General features: G+C 43.0%; 1 protein-coding gene across 1 annotated transcript; it reads left to right on the top strand.

Moving 5' to 3' along the window:
* Positions 1-5,057: 5,057 nt before the first annotated feature.
* Positions 5,058-14,138, top strand: LOC125543096 (valine--tRNA ligase, mitochondrial 1-like). Its single transcript, XM_048706341.1, has 22 exons — positions 5,058-5,230; positions 5,312-5,353; positions 5,461-5,517; positions 5,743-5,802; positions 5,879-6,048; positions 6,141-6,213; positions 6,362-6,427; positions 6,531-6,614; positions 8,144-8,221; positions 8,457-8,540; positions 8,653-8,732; positions 8,848-8,905; positions 9,000-9,302; positions 9,381-9,551; positions 10,291-10,481; positions 10,579-10,981; positions 11,838-12,089; positions 12,174-12,674; positions 12,768-12,865; positions 13,002-13,101; positions 13,567-13,712; positions 13,832-14,138. Exons 1-22 carry the CDS (start codon positions 5,222-5,224, stop codon positions 13,980-13,982), a joined length of 3,177 nt encoding a protein of 1,058 aa, XP_048562298.1. The 5' UTR covers positions 5,058-5,221; the 3' UTR covers positions 13,983-14,138.
* Positions 14,139-14,286: the final 148 nt, after the last annotated feature.

Raw genomic sequence — 14,286 nt, 5'->3', positions numbered from 1 at the left:
AGGAAAGTAGAACTTGATGAAGTGTTACCTCTTGAACCGGAAAATGGCACAACTCAAGAAAATGTTCCTGAGGTGCCTGCACCAACTAGAGAGGAAGTTATTGATTATGATCAAGATACTTCTGATCAAGCTCCTACTGAAATTCGAAGGTCCACAAGGACACGTTCCGCACCAGAGTGGTACGGCAACCCTGTCTTGGAAATCATGTTGTTAGACAACAGTGAACCTTTGAACTATGAAGAAGCGATGGCGGGCCCGGATTTCGACAAATGGCTAGAAGCCATGAAATCCGAGATAGGATCCATGTATGAAAACGAAGTATGGACTTTGACTGACTTGCCCGTTGAACGGCGAGCCATAGAAAATAAATGGATCTTTAAGAAGAAGACAGGCGCGGATGGTAATGTGACCATCTATAAAGCTAGGCTTGTCGCTAAGGGTTATCGACAAGTTCAAGGGGTTGACTACGATGAGACTTTCTCACCGGTAGCGAAGCTGAAGTCCGTCCGAATCATGTTAGCAATTGCCGCATTTTATGATTATGAAATTTGGCAAATGGACGTCAAAACGGCATTCCTTAATGGTTTCCTTAAGGAAGAATTGTATATGATGCAGCCGGAAGGTTTTGTCGATCCTAAGAATGCTGACAAGGTGTGCAAGCTCCAACGCTCGATTTATGGGCTGGTGCAAGCATCTCGGAGTTGGAACATTCGCTTTGATGAGATGATCAAAGCGTTTGGGTTTACGCAGACTTATGGAGAAGCCTGCGTTTACAAGAAAGTGAGTGGGAGCTCTGTAGCATTTCTCATATTATATGTAGATGACATACTTTTGATGGGAAATGATATAGAACTCTTGGACAGCATCAAGGCCTACTTGAATAAGAGTTTTTCAATGAAGGACCTTGGAGAAGCTGCTTATATATTAGGCATCAAGATCTATAGAGATAGATCAAGACGCCTCATAGGTCTTTCACAAAGCACATACCTTGATAAGATATTGAAGAAGTTCAATATGGATCAGCCTAAGAAGGGGTTCTTGCCTGTGTTGCAAGGTATGAAATTGAGCTCAGCTCAATGTCCGACCACGGCAGAAGATATAGAAGAGATGAGCGTCATCCCCTATGCCTCAGCCATAGGTTCTATTATGTATGCCATGCTGTGTACCAGACCTGATGTAAACCTTGCCGTAAGTTTGGTAGGAAGGTACCAAAGTAATCCCGGCAAGGAACACTGGACAGCGGTCAAGAATATCCTGAAATACCTGAAAAGGACTAAGGAAATGTTTCTCGTTTATGGAGGTGACGAAGAGCTCGTCGTAAAGGGTTACGTCGACGCTAGCTTCGACACAGATCTGGATGACTCAAAGTCACAAATCGGATACATGTATATTTTGAATGGTGGGGCAGTAAGCTGGTGCAGTTGCAAGCAGAGCGTCGTGGCGGGATCTACATGTGAAGCGGAGTACATGGCAGCCTCGGAGGCAGCACATGAAGCAATTTCGGTGAAGGAGTTCATCACCGACCTAGGAGTCATACCCAATGCGTCGGGGCCGATCAAGCTCTTCTGTGACAACACTGGAGCTATTGCTCTTGCCAAGGAGCCCAGGTTTCACAAGAAGACAAGGCACATCAAGCGTCGCTTCAACTCCATTCGTGAAAATGTTCAAGATGGAGACATAGAGATTTGTAAAGTGCATACGGACCTGAATGTAGCGGATCCGTTGACTAAACCTCTCCCTAGAGCAAAACATGATCAACACCAGAATTCCATGGGTGTTCGATTCATCACAATGTAACTAGATTATTGACTCTAGTGCAAGTGGGAGACTGTTGGAAATATGCCCTAGAGGCAATAATAAAAGCATTATTATTATATTTCTTTGTTCATGATAATTGTCTTTATTCATGCTATAATTGTGTTATCCGGAAATCGTAATACATGTGTGAATAACAGATACCAACATGTCCCTAGTAAGCCTCTAGTTGACTAGCTCGTTGATCAACAGATAGTCATGGTTTCCTGGCTATGGACATTGGATGTCATTGATAACGGGATCACATCATTAGGAGAATGATGTGATGGACAAGACCCAATCCTAAACATAGCATAAGATCGTTTAGTTCGTTTGCTAGAGTTTTCCAATGTCAAAGTATCCTTTCCTTAGACCATGAGATCGTGTAACTCCCGGATACCGTAGGAGTGCTTTGGGTGTACCAAACGTCACAACGTAACTGGGTGACTATAAAGGTATACTACGGGTATCTCCGAAAGTGTCTGTTGGGTTGACACGGATCAAGACTGGGATTTGTCACTCCGTATGACGGAGAGGTATCACTGGGCCCACTCGGTAATGCATCATCAAATTACGAGCTCAAGGTGACCAAGTGGTTGATCACGGGATCATGCATTACGGTACGAGTAAAGTGACTTCCCGGTAACGAGATTGAACAAGGGATTGGGATACCGACGATCGAATCTTGGGCAAGTAACATACCGATTGACAAAGGGAATTGAGTACGGGATTGATTAGGTCCTCGACATCGTGGTTCATCCGATGAGATCATCGTGGAGCATGTGGGAGCCATCATGGGTATCCAGATCCCGCTGTTGGTTATTGACTAGAGAGTCGTCTCGGTCATGTCTACTTGTCTCCCAAACCCGTAGGGTCTACACACTTAAGGTTCGGTGACGTTAGGGTTATGAAGATATGTATATGCAGTACTCCGAATGTTGTTCGGAGTCCCGGATGAGATCCCACGTCACGAGGAGTTCCGGAATGGTCCGGAGGTAAAGATTATATATGGAAGTCCTGTTTCGGCCATCGGGACAAGTTTCGGTCATCGGTATTGTACCGGGACCATCGGAAGGGTCTCGGGAGTCCACCGGGTGGGTCCACCTGGCCCCGGGGACCACATGGGCTGTAAGGGGATGCACCTTGGCCTACATGGGCCAAGGGCACCAGCCCCAAGAGGCCCATGCGCCTAGGGTTTCTAGGAGGAAGAATCCTAGGAGGGGAAGGCACCTCCTAGGTGCCTTGGGGGGGAGGGAAACCTCCCCTTGGCCGCCGCCCCACCCTAGGAGATTGGATCTCCTAGGGCCGGCGCCCCCCCTTGGCCCTCCTATATATAGTGAGGGAAGGAGGGCTTTTCACCCACGCCTTTGGTTGCCTCCTTCTCCCTCTCCAACACCTGCTCCTCCTCCATAGTGCTTGGCGAAGCCCTGCCGGAGTACTGCAGCTCCATCAACCACCACGCCGTCGTGCTGCTGCTGGTGCCATCTCCCTCAACCTCTCCTCTCCCCTTGCTGGATCAAGAAGGAGGAGACGTGGCTGTTCCGTACGTGTGTTGAACGCGGAGGTGCCGTCCGTTCGGTGCTAGGATCTCCGGTGATTTGGATCACGTCGTGTTCGACTACCTCATCCCCGTTCTTTGAACGCTTCCGCTCGCGATCTACAAAGGTATGTAGATGCATCCGATCACTCGTTGCTAGATGAACTCATAGATGGATCTTGGTGAAACCGTAGGAAATTTTTTGTTTTCTGCAACGTTCTCCATCAAGCGCCACTTTCCTCAACCAGCGCCCGCAGCGCATCGTGCGCCAGCTTCCGTGGGCCGGTCCAGGAAAGGAGGCGATCGCTGGTTCCGGAGTCGCTCGTTTCCCATCTCGCAGGATCGCTAGTTCAGGGCAGTTGGTCGTTTTCATCTCGTGGTCAATGGTTGACCGGGCCAGTTGACTATTTTACAAATTCTTTTTTCAGAAAACCCCCTCTCCCCAAAATCACCAAATTCGAAAAAGTTCATCTCTTTTGAAAAAATGTTCAGCAATTTGAAGAATAGTTCATCAATTTAGAAAAAAGTTCATCAATTTTGAAAAAAGTTCATCGAATTGAAAAAAGTTCACTGAATTTGGAAAAAGGTTAATCAAATTTTAAGATAATTTTAAAAAATTAGAAAAAAGTCATCGAAATTGAAAAAAAGTTCAAAAGAAAAAGTTCATTGAAATGGAAAAACGTTCAGTGAATTTGAAAAAAAAGTTCATCGAATTTGAAAAAAAGTTCAATGTTCTAAAATAGTTCATCGATTTGAAGAAAAAGTTCAAAAATTATAAAAAACATCGAGGCAGGAAAGAATAAAAGAAAAAACAAAAACGATAACGATAAAGGAAAAGGTGAAAGGACAGATGAAATAAGAATAGAAGTAAAAGGATTTTATTGATCGAATCTAGCTGGGTGGCGCGGTGGTAGCTGCCTGTTAATTCGAAGGGAAGGTTGGGAGCCATACCTGGCCTGGCGCCTAGGCGCCGGCACGATAGGCGCATGCCTGGGCCGTGCTGCTGGCTAGCAGGCACGCGTGCCGGCTCGCACGCACGCTTAACCGTCTGCGTGTGGCGACTAGCTGGGCAGAAGCGTCTCAGTCAAGAAACGTTGTGTGAGACCCGGAGGTGTGGCCCATGAAAGCGAATGCGCACGATCCGACACGCGCGAACGAGAGAGACATGCTTCGAATGTGCCTCCTGCGCGAGTACGACGTGTGAGATTGTTCCTAGGCACTAGGCAAGAGATCACGTACGTAGCATGCCTCGATCTCTCGTGGGCGTGCTTACCGGGCCAGCGTGCCGACACGCGCTTGCCGCGAAGGTCAGCACGCGCCGGCCCGCCCGTTTGCAGAATACACATTAACGGGCGCCTGCAGCGCCAAATAGGATTTGCCTCACAGCGAGGGCAATCCTAAAAAAAATTACAGCGAGGCTAATTCCTAAACGGCGCCAGGGTGAGATGGGCCGGCCCAGTGCGGGGCGCTGCAGGCGCCCGTTTGCAGAATACACATTAACGGACGCCTGCAGCGCCAAATAGGATTTGCCAAAATTAAGGGCTCAAGGAGGGCGCTATTTTCTTTTTATAAAAAAACTCAAGGAGGAAGGGTTTATCGGGCTTAGGAACAAGTGCTGCGCTGCTGGGCCAGACATATGGTTTTTCCTGGGCCGCCCCATTCAGGGAGAGAACACGGGCTACAAAGCGATGGCATCCCGGCCCATCTGATAAACCCACATGTCAGTGTCACACTCGGGCACGGTATCCGCTAACCCCTTTCACCATCCTCGAAAACCAAAAGAAATCCCGCAAAACCCTAACCTCTCAGCGACCCTCTGCTCTCGCCGTGCTCCGCAACGTCCAAGCAAGCGCCGGCGGCGCGACCAGCCGTACCACCCGATCTCTCACCATGGAGAAGGTAATCCCGCGCTCATCCGCTCCCATCGATGGATCTCTTCGCTCGCGCGCCTCTGATTCGAGTTTTGCTGGCCTCGTGCAGCCCGCGGCGCAGGCACCGGGGAAGGCGGCTTCAGAGGAGAAGGTCTGTGCGGAAGTTGCCGCGACGGCAGTCCAATTTTGCGCTCTGTTTATTATCAGCGGCTCACCCGATTTCTCTCCTCTCTTTTTTGGTGGTGATGCGAGCAGCAGCTTGACGACAAGGAGCTGGAGCTAGAGCGGGAGCGGAAACTGAAGAAAGAGCAGAAGGTATGCTTGGCCGAGATCCGTGTGAAATTGCTTTCGCGAATTTTGTCCCTGTGCTGTTGTTCGTCTTGACGTGCATTTGTAATTGACAACCAGTTCTCCCGAATTGGTTGTGTGGTCATCTGTGAATTGTGCTGATGTTAGAAACTACAGGTCCAGTGCCAAGATGAAATTATTAGTTATGTTTATGGGAAAAGATCCCTTATGGGTTCAGTGTTCTACTTGCAGGCTAGAGAGAAAGAGGAGAAAAAGCTCAAGGCAAAGCAAAAGGAGACTGCTAGGCTCCAGGTTGCAACATCCTTAAATGAGTTTGGTGCTGGAACGCTTGGTGGAGATGGGTTTGTGCTGATTTCGTCGTCTGCAGGCTCAAGCAACATCGGATGGACCTAAGAAAAGTGAGAAGAAGCAAAAGAAGAAGGCTGCGGGGGATGAAAACCCCGAGGATTTCATTGACCCTAAGACCCCTAGTGGGGAGAAGAAATCGCTTGCACCTCAAATGGCTAAGCAGTATAGCCCAAGTGCAGTTGAAAAATCGTAAGATGCGCTAGTCTGCTTTTCTCGTATTTGTAATTCATAGCATCTGAGACGCCTACCTGAACTGAATACCTTTTCTCCCCACAATGTAGGTGGTACTCCTGGTGGGAGTCAGCAGGATATTTTGGGGCAGACCCTGCAAGCACAAAACCACCTTTTGTTATAGTAAGTGACCCACTTCTTATTAGCTTCATGCAAGATGTGCACTGGGAGCTGGGTTAGCATGATGTCATCTTATGGGATCACTAGTGTTTTTGTACAAATGTGGATTTGGATTTCCTTCCAGCAAAAGTGCTAAGTTATTTCATTTCAGGTTCTACCACCTCCGAATGTGACTGGAGCGCTTCATATTGGTCATGCACTTACAGTGGCTATAGAGGTGTAAATTTTATGCTTGTAGAGATGTGAGACCTATTTGCCATTCCCTGGTCACTCACGAGACATTTTAAGCTCTTTGCTTTTATTTTGTTTCAACAATGCAGGATGCTATGATAAGGTGGAGGAGAATGTCGGGATATAATGCTCTGTGGGTCCCAGGAGTGGACCATGCTGGAATTGCTACACAGGTCTGTATCTTGGACTTGATTAAGTTCATCTTGTGAATGACATACACATATAGTACAGTTGAGTTACTCATATCTTCTTTGGTGGCACTTGCTGTCACTCAACTTATGAAAAAATACCGTGTTTGTTGTTTGTGTGCCACCACTAAAATAAAGCTGCCTACAGGGGTTCTAGGCCCTGTTAGTATATGTAATGTTTGTAATATTGGCAAAAGTATTTGGAACACTATTTCCAAAGCCCAGATGTTTCTTACCGTGTTACTGCCTTACCGGTAGGCTTGCCAATTTCGCATGCACCTAACTAGAAGCAATGGCCACATGGATATTTTAGTTTTGGCAGAATGATGTACTTTCTCTTTATCAGACTTTCTTTTTCCCTTTTAGCAAATGAAACTAAATCTTGTATAAAACAATTCCTTATTTAACACTATCTTAAATTTCGTTTCCTTATTTAACACTCAAAAAAAATTCTTCCCTATCTAACAACGAGTTCAATTTTTATACCCTTTATGACACTTTCATCCATTTTAAGCCTAAATGACACCTGAAAAGACCCTTTTGTCCCTCATGTGATGTGTGTGTGGGGAGGGGGGCAGTAGTATACACTCAACATCAGTGAGGCAGTAGCGCACACACACGCATTGTAAGAGTTAATCCCGTGTTCGTATAGGTATCCACGTAGGATATTTATTCCTAGTCGGTTTAGGTTAGGTCCAGGTTAGTAATATATATACATGTACCCCGTGTATTATATACCACAACAAGAGACACCAGGTCAAAGCAATACAAAAATAAAAGAAAGCCTTTGGCCATAAACAAGTCTACCGATCCGCCGAGTTGTTCCGTCGTGATGGTATCGATCATGTTGCACTAGTGCGAGCCGCCTAGAAACGATCGATAGAATGGATCAGCTAGCTCACATACGTGTGAGGTACGTACTGGCTTGACCACGTACGGCTGGAAATCCATCCAGCTGCATGCTTGCTTGCTAGCTTACAAGCCAGTTTTGCACGTACGTGTGTTTTCTGAATCGATCTAGTGCTATAAATAAACCCAGCACGCATTGGCAGGAGCACACACACAACAACACACACAGTGGTGGAGGCATAGGGTGCTGGCAAGGGCCTTGCCCCCCCTAAAAGAAAACTTAGATATTCAAAATAGATTATGTGGGCTCCATAGGAAAATCCAACAAATAATAGTATAATAATTATTCATAAAGATGATAAAAAAAATCATCAAACAGCACACGTGCACAAACATACCACATGAGGGGTAAAAGAGTCTTTTCAAGTGTCATTTAGGCTAAAAATGGACTAAAGTGTTATAAAAGGCATAAAATTTAGACTCCTTGCTAGATAGGGAAGAAATTATTTGTCGATGTCAAATAGGGCATAAAATTTAGACAGTGTTAAATAAGGAATTCTCTCATCTTGTATGGTGTTGCCAAATGTAGTTATTTTGTATTGTCTTCAACCTGCATTATATTCTACACCCTCTGTTTGATTTAATAATATGTTCTCCTAAGCCAGGTTGTAGTGGAAAAGAAGCTAATGCGTGAAAGGAAGCTGACAAGGCATGACATAGGCCGTGACAAATTTATATCTGAAGTAAGCACCTATATTCCCCTTAATACATGGTTATGTTTGTTGTTCATCTTCTCCTGTATCAGATCATAATTCATTTAATCATTACCTTTATACTATGGAATATTAATAATCGGGCTCAACATCCGATGTAGTCATAAAATCGCAGTGAGCATAGCTTCACACTGGGCTTAATTTGATTCCATTGTGGTAATCATTTTCTTGCTTATTCTATTTTTTGTCATCATCTTTCGGTCAGGTTCTGAAATGGAAAGATCAGTACGGTGGTACCATACTGGGTCAATTACGTAGGCTTGGGGCTTCGCTTGATTGGTCCCGTGAGGTAAAATTCCTGTTTTCTTTAGTTGAGAAAAAAAGCACATGCACTTGTTTTTTTTACTCTTATATTTCTTACTCTGAAATTACCAACTTGATGATCTTAACTCGTGTATCAGTGTTTCACAATGGATGAACAACGATCGAAAGCTGTAACCGAAGCATTTGTTAGGTTGCACAAAGATGGCCTAATTTATAGGTTAGTTTCCTCTCCTGTTGCTGTAAGTGTTAACATATTTTTAACTATCATCTCTATGTCATTCAATGACCGACCTAGTTTTCTTACCTCTTATGTATGATTTGGTCCTTTACAGGGACTACCGCCTTGTGAATTGGGACTGCACACTTTTAACAGCAATATCTGACATAGAGGTTAACAAAGCTTATTGTATTGTCTACACTGTACAGTTTGATTCCACACCCATGACTAAGATCAACTTCTTCATTAAAAATGCTGTTTTCTCAGGTGGATCATCTAGAGCTTAAAGAGGAAACTATGCTGAAGGTCCCTGGTTATAGTAGTCCTGTACAGTTTGGTGTGTTGATATCCTTTGCCTATCCTCTTGAAGAAGGACTAGGTGAAATTATTGTCGCAACAACAAGAATTGAAACAATGCTCGGTGATACGGCAATAGCTGTTCATCCTGAGGATAAAAGGTATAAGCATCTGCATGGAAAGCATGCCATTCACCCGTTCAATGGCCGAAAACTCAAAATAATCTGCGATGCGGTGTTAGTGGATCCCACTTTCGGTACTGGGGCTGTCAAGGTATGTTATAATGCCTAGGACTGACCTAATTTATTTTTATTTCAGTTTACCTAATTTATTTGCGTGCTCGTTTTGCAGATTACACCTGCCCATGACCCAAATGACTTTGAGGTTGGAAAACGACACAACCTAGAGTTCATCAATATCTTCACAGATGATGGGAAGATAAACAGCAATGGAGGTGCACAATTTGAAGGAATGCCAAGATTTGCTGCTCGGGTTGCAGTTATTGATGCACTGAAGGAAAAGGTATTACTGGTTTCATTTAGCTATTGGTGCATAACGTTTATGATGTAGTATTTGAAGAATGGTTGTTAGGTTATTGCGCTGGATTAGTATAAATTTTAGGTGATGGCATACAAAGAGAGACTATACAGTGAAATATCATGAACTTATGTAATGTAATATTCACATTTCTATTTTGCTAACACTTACTACAAAAAACAAATTGGAACTTGCTAGCCTTAAGCAATATTGTTTCTTGTATAAACATTTCTACCTCTTACATGGTTGTCCTTCACCCTTTCTGATTAATCTAGTTAATGAGTCTCTCAGTACAGCGTTCTTTTTATGAGAAATATGTGTTTTGGTAGTTTGTGTATATGTTGCTTCAAGGCTTCTTCATGTTATCCCATTTTGGTTGGGTATCCATTGTAACGGATTCTCATCTCTTATTAGAAATTTGCATGCCTGTGGAATCCAGTGACCAACTATTTACCTTTACTAATCACTTTAGACTGATTTTTTTGCCTTTTCCAATTTATTTCATTTGGATTAATTAAGTACTCCATCCGTTCCTAAATATAAGTCTTTTTAGAGATTTCAATATGGACCACATACGTAGCAAAATGAGTGAATCTACACTCTAAACTATGTCTATATACATCCGTATGTAGTCCATATTGAAATCTCTAGAAAGACATATATTTAGGAACAGAGGGAGTAGTTCTGAGTTTTGGACTAACAATGTTTTATTCTGCCAATTAAGGGGTTGTACAAGGACACAAAAAAGAATGAAATGAATTTGGGCATTTGTTCAAGAAGTAATGATGTAGTGGAACCTATGATAAAGCCTCAATGGTTTGTTAATTGCCATACGATGGCAAAGGCAGGTCTTGATGCTGTAAGATCCAAAAAAATTGAGATTATTCCGCAACAATATGAACAAGACTGGTACAGGTATCTCCTTTTGCCTAGTTATAAGTGCCACCTCTTGCAGACTTCAGCTGAAAGTAATGAAATATCAAGAAACATGATCCATCCACCATTCTTGCAGATGGCTTGAAAATATACGCGATTGGTGTGTTTCAAGGCAACTCTGGTGGGGACATCGTGTACCTGCGTGGTATGTGACACTAGAAGATGAGCAATTGAATGATCTGGGATCAAACAATGACCGTTGGATAGTCGCAAGGAATGAATGTGATGCAATGCTTGAGGCACAGAAAAAGTATCCGGGGAAGAAATTCCAGTTAAATCAAGACCCTGACGTTTTGGATACTTGGTTTTCATCTGGTCTCTTCCCATTGACAGTGCTTGGTTGGCCAGATGATACTGCTGATCTTCGTGCTTTCTACCCTACTTCAGTACTTGAAACTGGACTTGATATTCTCTTCTTCTGGGTGGCACGTATGGTGATGATGGGTATGCAACTTGGTGGTGATGTGCCATTTCAGAAGGTAACGACAGAAATGTTTTTCTCTGACAATCAAACTGTATTCTATCTACAGTTCTAATAATCCATTATACATAAATAATCTAATTCCTTGTGCGCACTCTTTAGCTTATAGCTACCTCTTCCTTCTGTCTCCATAGGCCTGGACATAGTGAAACTTTGCTTTAGTGTAACAGTAGCTATGCCCAAATGTCCAAAAACTGAAGCAATCTACATTTAATAGTGGCAGTGCATAACCACCATTGTTTCACAAAATCATGCATTATGAATTCTACTGACATTTGCTGAATGGATTAATGAGGTTGTCCATTTTGCACTATTTGCTGCTCTGCCATTTTCCTCTACATGCCATTCCAGTGTTGTCCTGATTGAACTCTGAAGATATGTTACTCACGGCAATCTACCTTAAACCTTGGTAGTTGGAGTATGTGGATGTTACAGACAAGGTTCAGTTAAAAAAATGAGAGCGTAATTGTTTGACAATATAGTGCACTATAAGTTTTCCAGATACTCGTTGGAGAAACTTCCACCCTTTTTCAATTATTATTCCGCGATCTGTCATTTGTGTCAACGGGTCAGCTTCCTGCATGAACTCTGTTCTTAGTTAATTTTGAACACAAGTTACATTTCTGTCATCATCGTCCTTTGTCATATTGTACTGTGTGCTTGATTGAGACTATCATGTAGTGTTAAATGCTTAAACTCATTAACTTTCCTTTTCTTTTCTGGATGGAAGGTGCTTCTCTTTAAATTCCGAAACTATTTATTTAACCAACCATATTGAGCTTCAACTCTTTTCTAGTTGAAGATATGCTTTAATTGTCTTGCATACTGAATCATGATTGCACCCTCTTTTGCAGGTGTATTTGCATCCTATGATCCGTGATGCACATGGCCGCAAAATGTCCAAGTCACTTGGTAATGTTGTTGATCCCCTCGAGGTGATAAACGGTACGACACTTGAAGATCTCCTCAAACGTTTGGAAGAAGGCAACCTGGATCAAAATGAGTTAAGTGTTGCAAGAGAAGGGAAGAAGAAAGATTTTCCTGATGGCATTGCTGAATGTGGCACTGATGCACTCCGTTTCGCACTGATTTCTTACACTTCTCAGGTTATAGTCACACCCATTTGAGTTTCTGTTGTAGTATTATAAGCTCCCAATTCATCTTTTTATAGAATCTCTCTTGTTTTGCAGTCTGACAAGATAAATCTTGATATCAAGAGGGTTGTTGGATATCGCCAATGGTGCAATAAATTGTGGAATGCCATTCGTTTTGCAATGGGCAAACTTGGTGATCATTATACTCCACCAGCAACCATTGTTGTGTCTTCAATGCCCCCGGTCTGCAAATGGATACTCTCGGTACTTAACAAGGCTATTGGCAAGACTGTGACCTCATTAGAAGCATACAAGTTCGCCGATGCAACATCTGCTATTTACTCATGGTGGCAATACCAGCTATGTGATGTATTTATAGAAGCTGTAAAACCTTACTTCTTCAATGACTCTCAAGAGTTCGATTCAGCAAGAGCTGCTTGTAGAGATGCCCTATGGGTTTGCCTCGACAATGGTTTGCGTCTGCTCCACCCATTCATGCCTTATGTAACAGAAGAACTCTGGCAGCGTCTTCCTCAGCCCAAAGATTCTTGCAGAAAAAATTCCATCATGATATCAGAATATCCATCTGTTGTTCAGGTAATACTCATGTCTAACAGAAGACTTTAAATACATCGAATTTCATGTTGCAATATCCTTTTCTTAGTGGAAAGCAATTGTTCTTTATCACAGGAATGGGCAGATGATAAACTTGAAAGTGAATTTAGTATTATCTTGGATACTGTGAACAAACTAAGATCTCTGAAGCCACCAACAGATACAAATGAGAGGTGTGTATATATGGTCATGTACCTGGGCTTTGTGTTCACAATGTACTGTGCATGATATATATGGTTGCTTGATTCTTCTTGTTCTACAGTTGGCTTGCCAAATCGACATCTTATTTCTTATCTTTTTCATGAACAGGCGACCTGCTTTTGCACTTTGTCGAGGCGAAGATATTGCTGCCACTGTTCAGTGCTATCAATCTCTAGTGGTGTCTCTTTCTTCTGTATCGTCACTTAAGGTTTTGCCTTGCATTTCCTTAGCTGTATTATGTGTTTTATTATCTGAAAACTTCCTTTACGGATCTAATGTTTTGGTAAAGCCTGGAGTGGAGCATATCATCTCAAGTGACTGTCTATCGCAGAATAATCAATTTTCATACTCCCTCCGTTTCTTAATATAGGGTGTATAGTTTTTGGTACGGAAATTAAAGAATGCATGTGGAGAAAAAATTTCACAAGTTATGGGTGAGATTACACCTAACTAATTAACATGAGAAAATAGAGGAGCTAGCCTAATATATGGAAATATAATAAATTCACTAGAAACATTATCCAGCCAAGTGGTGCAATGCAATACACCTTATATTTCGGATTTTTTCTCAAAAATCTATACACCTTATATCAAGGAACGGAGGGAGTAGTTGTTTTTATCCTTTTTCATCTGTTTGATGAAAAATACTGATTTGATGTTGGACAATTTCCAGATCCTGGCAGAGAGTGACGAAACTCCACTTGACTGTTCGACTGCTGTTGTCAACAAAGATCTGTCCGTATACCTTGAGCTTCAAGGAGCTCTAAACGCGGAAGTGGAGCTCGAAAAGCTAAGGAAAAAGAGGGATGAAATCCAAAAGTAAGCCTGATTTGCCATCTAATTGTTCTCTCCCGCTAAAGATCCGCATGTATGGTTGTCGTTGTTGTTAATCCCACTGTATCACCTGTAACATGGTTTCTTGTTATCCATGCGCGCAGGCTACAGCATGCCCTTTCTCAGAAGATGGAAGCGTCCGGTTACAGAGAGAAGGCCCCGCCCAGCGTCCAAGAGGAGGACATGAGGAAACTCACTGCCTTTTTCGAGCAACTGCGGGTGATTGGTGAAGCTGAGAAGAAACTAGATGCGTAAATTGGCAATGCTTGAGTCGGCTCTCTGTTTATTGATTGGAAACGAATGGCATTTTTGTTTCGAAGCTGATGTACTGCACAGTTTTTTGCGGATGCTGATGCTGTGATCACATTTACAGAAAATTCAAATGGAGCAATGAAACTCCAATTTCCCACATATGCCTTACTTTTGTAAATAATGTTTACCTGCGAGTGTCAGTGTCAATTGACTATTTTTTTCAGTGGCCAAGCCGTTGAGTTTTTTTTTTTTTGCAAAGTTCTGCATTCAATTTGAACTTGTCTGTTCTATCCATGGGTGTAAAGTG

The sequence above is a fragment of the Triticum urartu genome, chromosome 3, assembly GCF_003073215.2.
Source record: "Triticum urartu cultivar G1812 chromosome 3, Tu2.1, whole genome shotgun sequence".
Lineage (NCBI taxonomy): Eukaryota > Viridiplantae > Streptophyta > Magnoliopsida > Poales > Poaceae > Triticum > Triticum urartu.
Note: the sequence above shows the minus strand (reverse complement) of the source record. Positions and strands in the feature narration are given on the sequence as shown.

Bases quoted from the DNA above. Each gene is read 5' to 3' on its own strand.
- LOC125543096 (XM_048706341.1), top strand. The intron at 5,354-5,460 runs GTCTGTGCGGAA...TGCGAGCAGCAG, and splicing joins AGGCGGCTTCAGAGGAGAAG to CTTGACGACAAGGAGCTGGA. The intron at 12,866-13,001 runs GTGTGTATATAT...TTTCATGAACAG, and splicing joins CCAACAGATACAAATGAGAG to GCGACCTGCTTTTGCACTTT.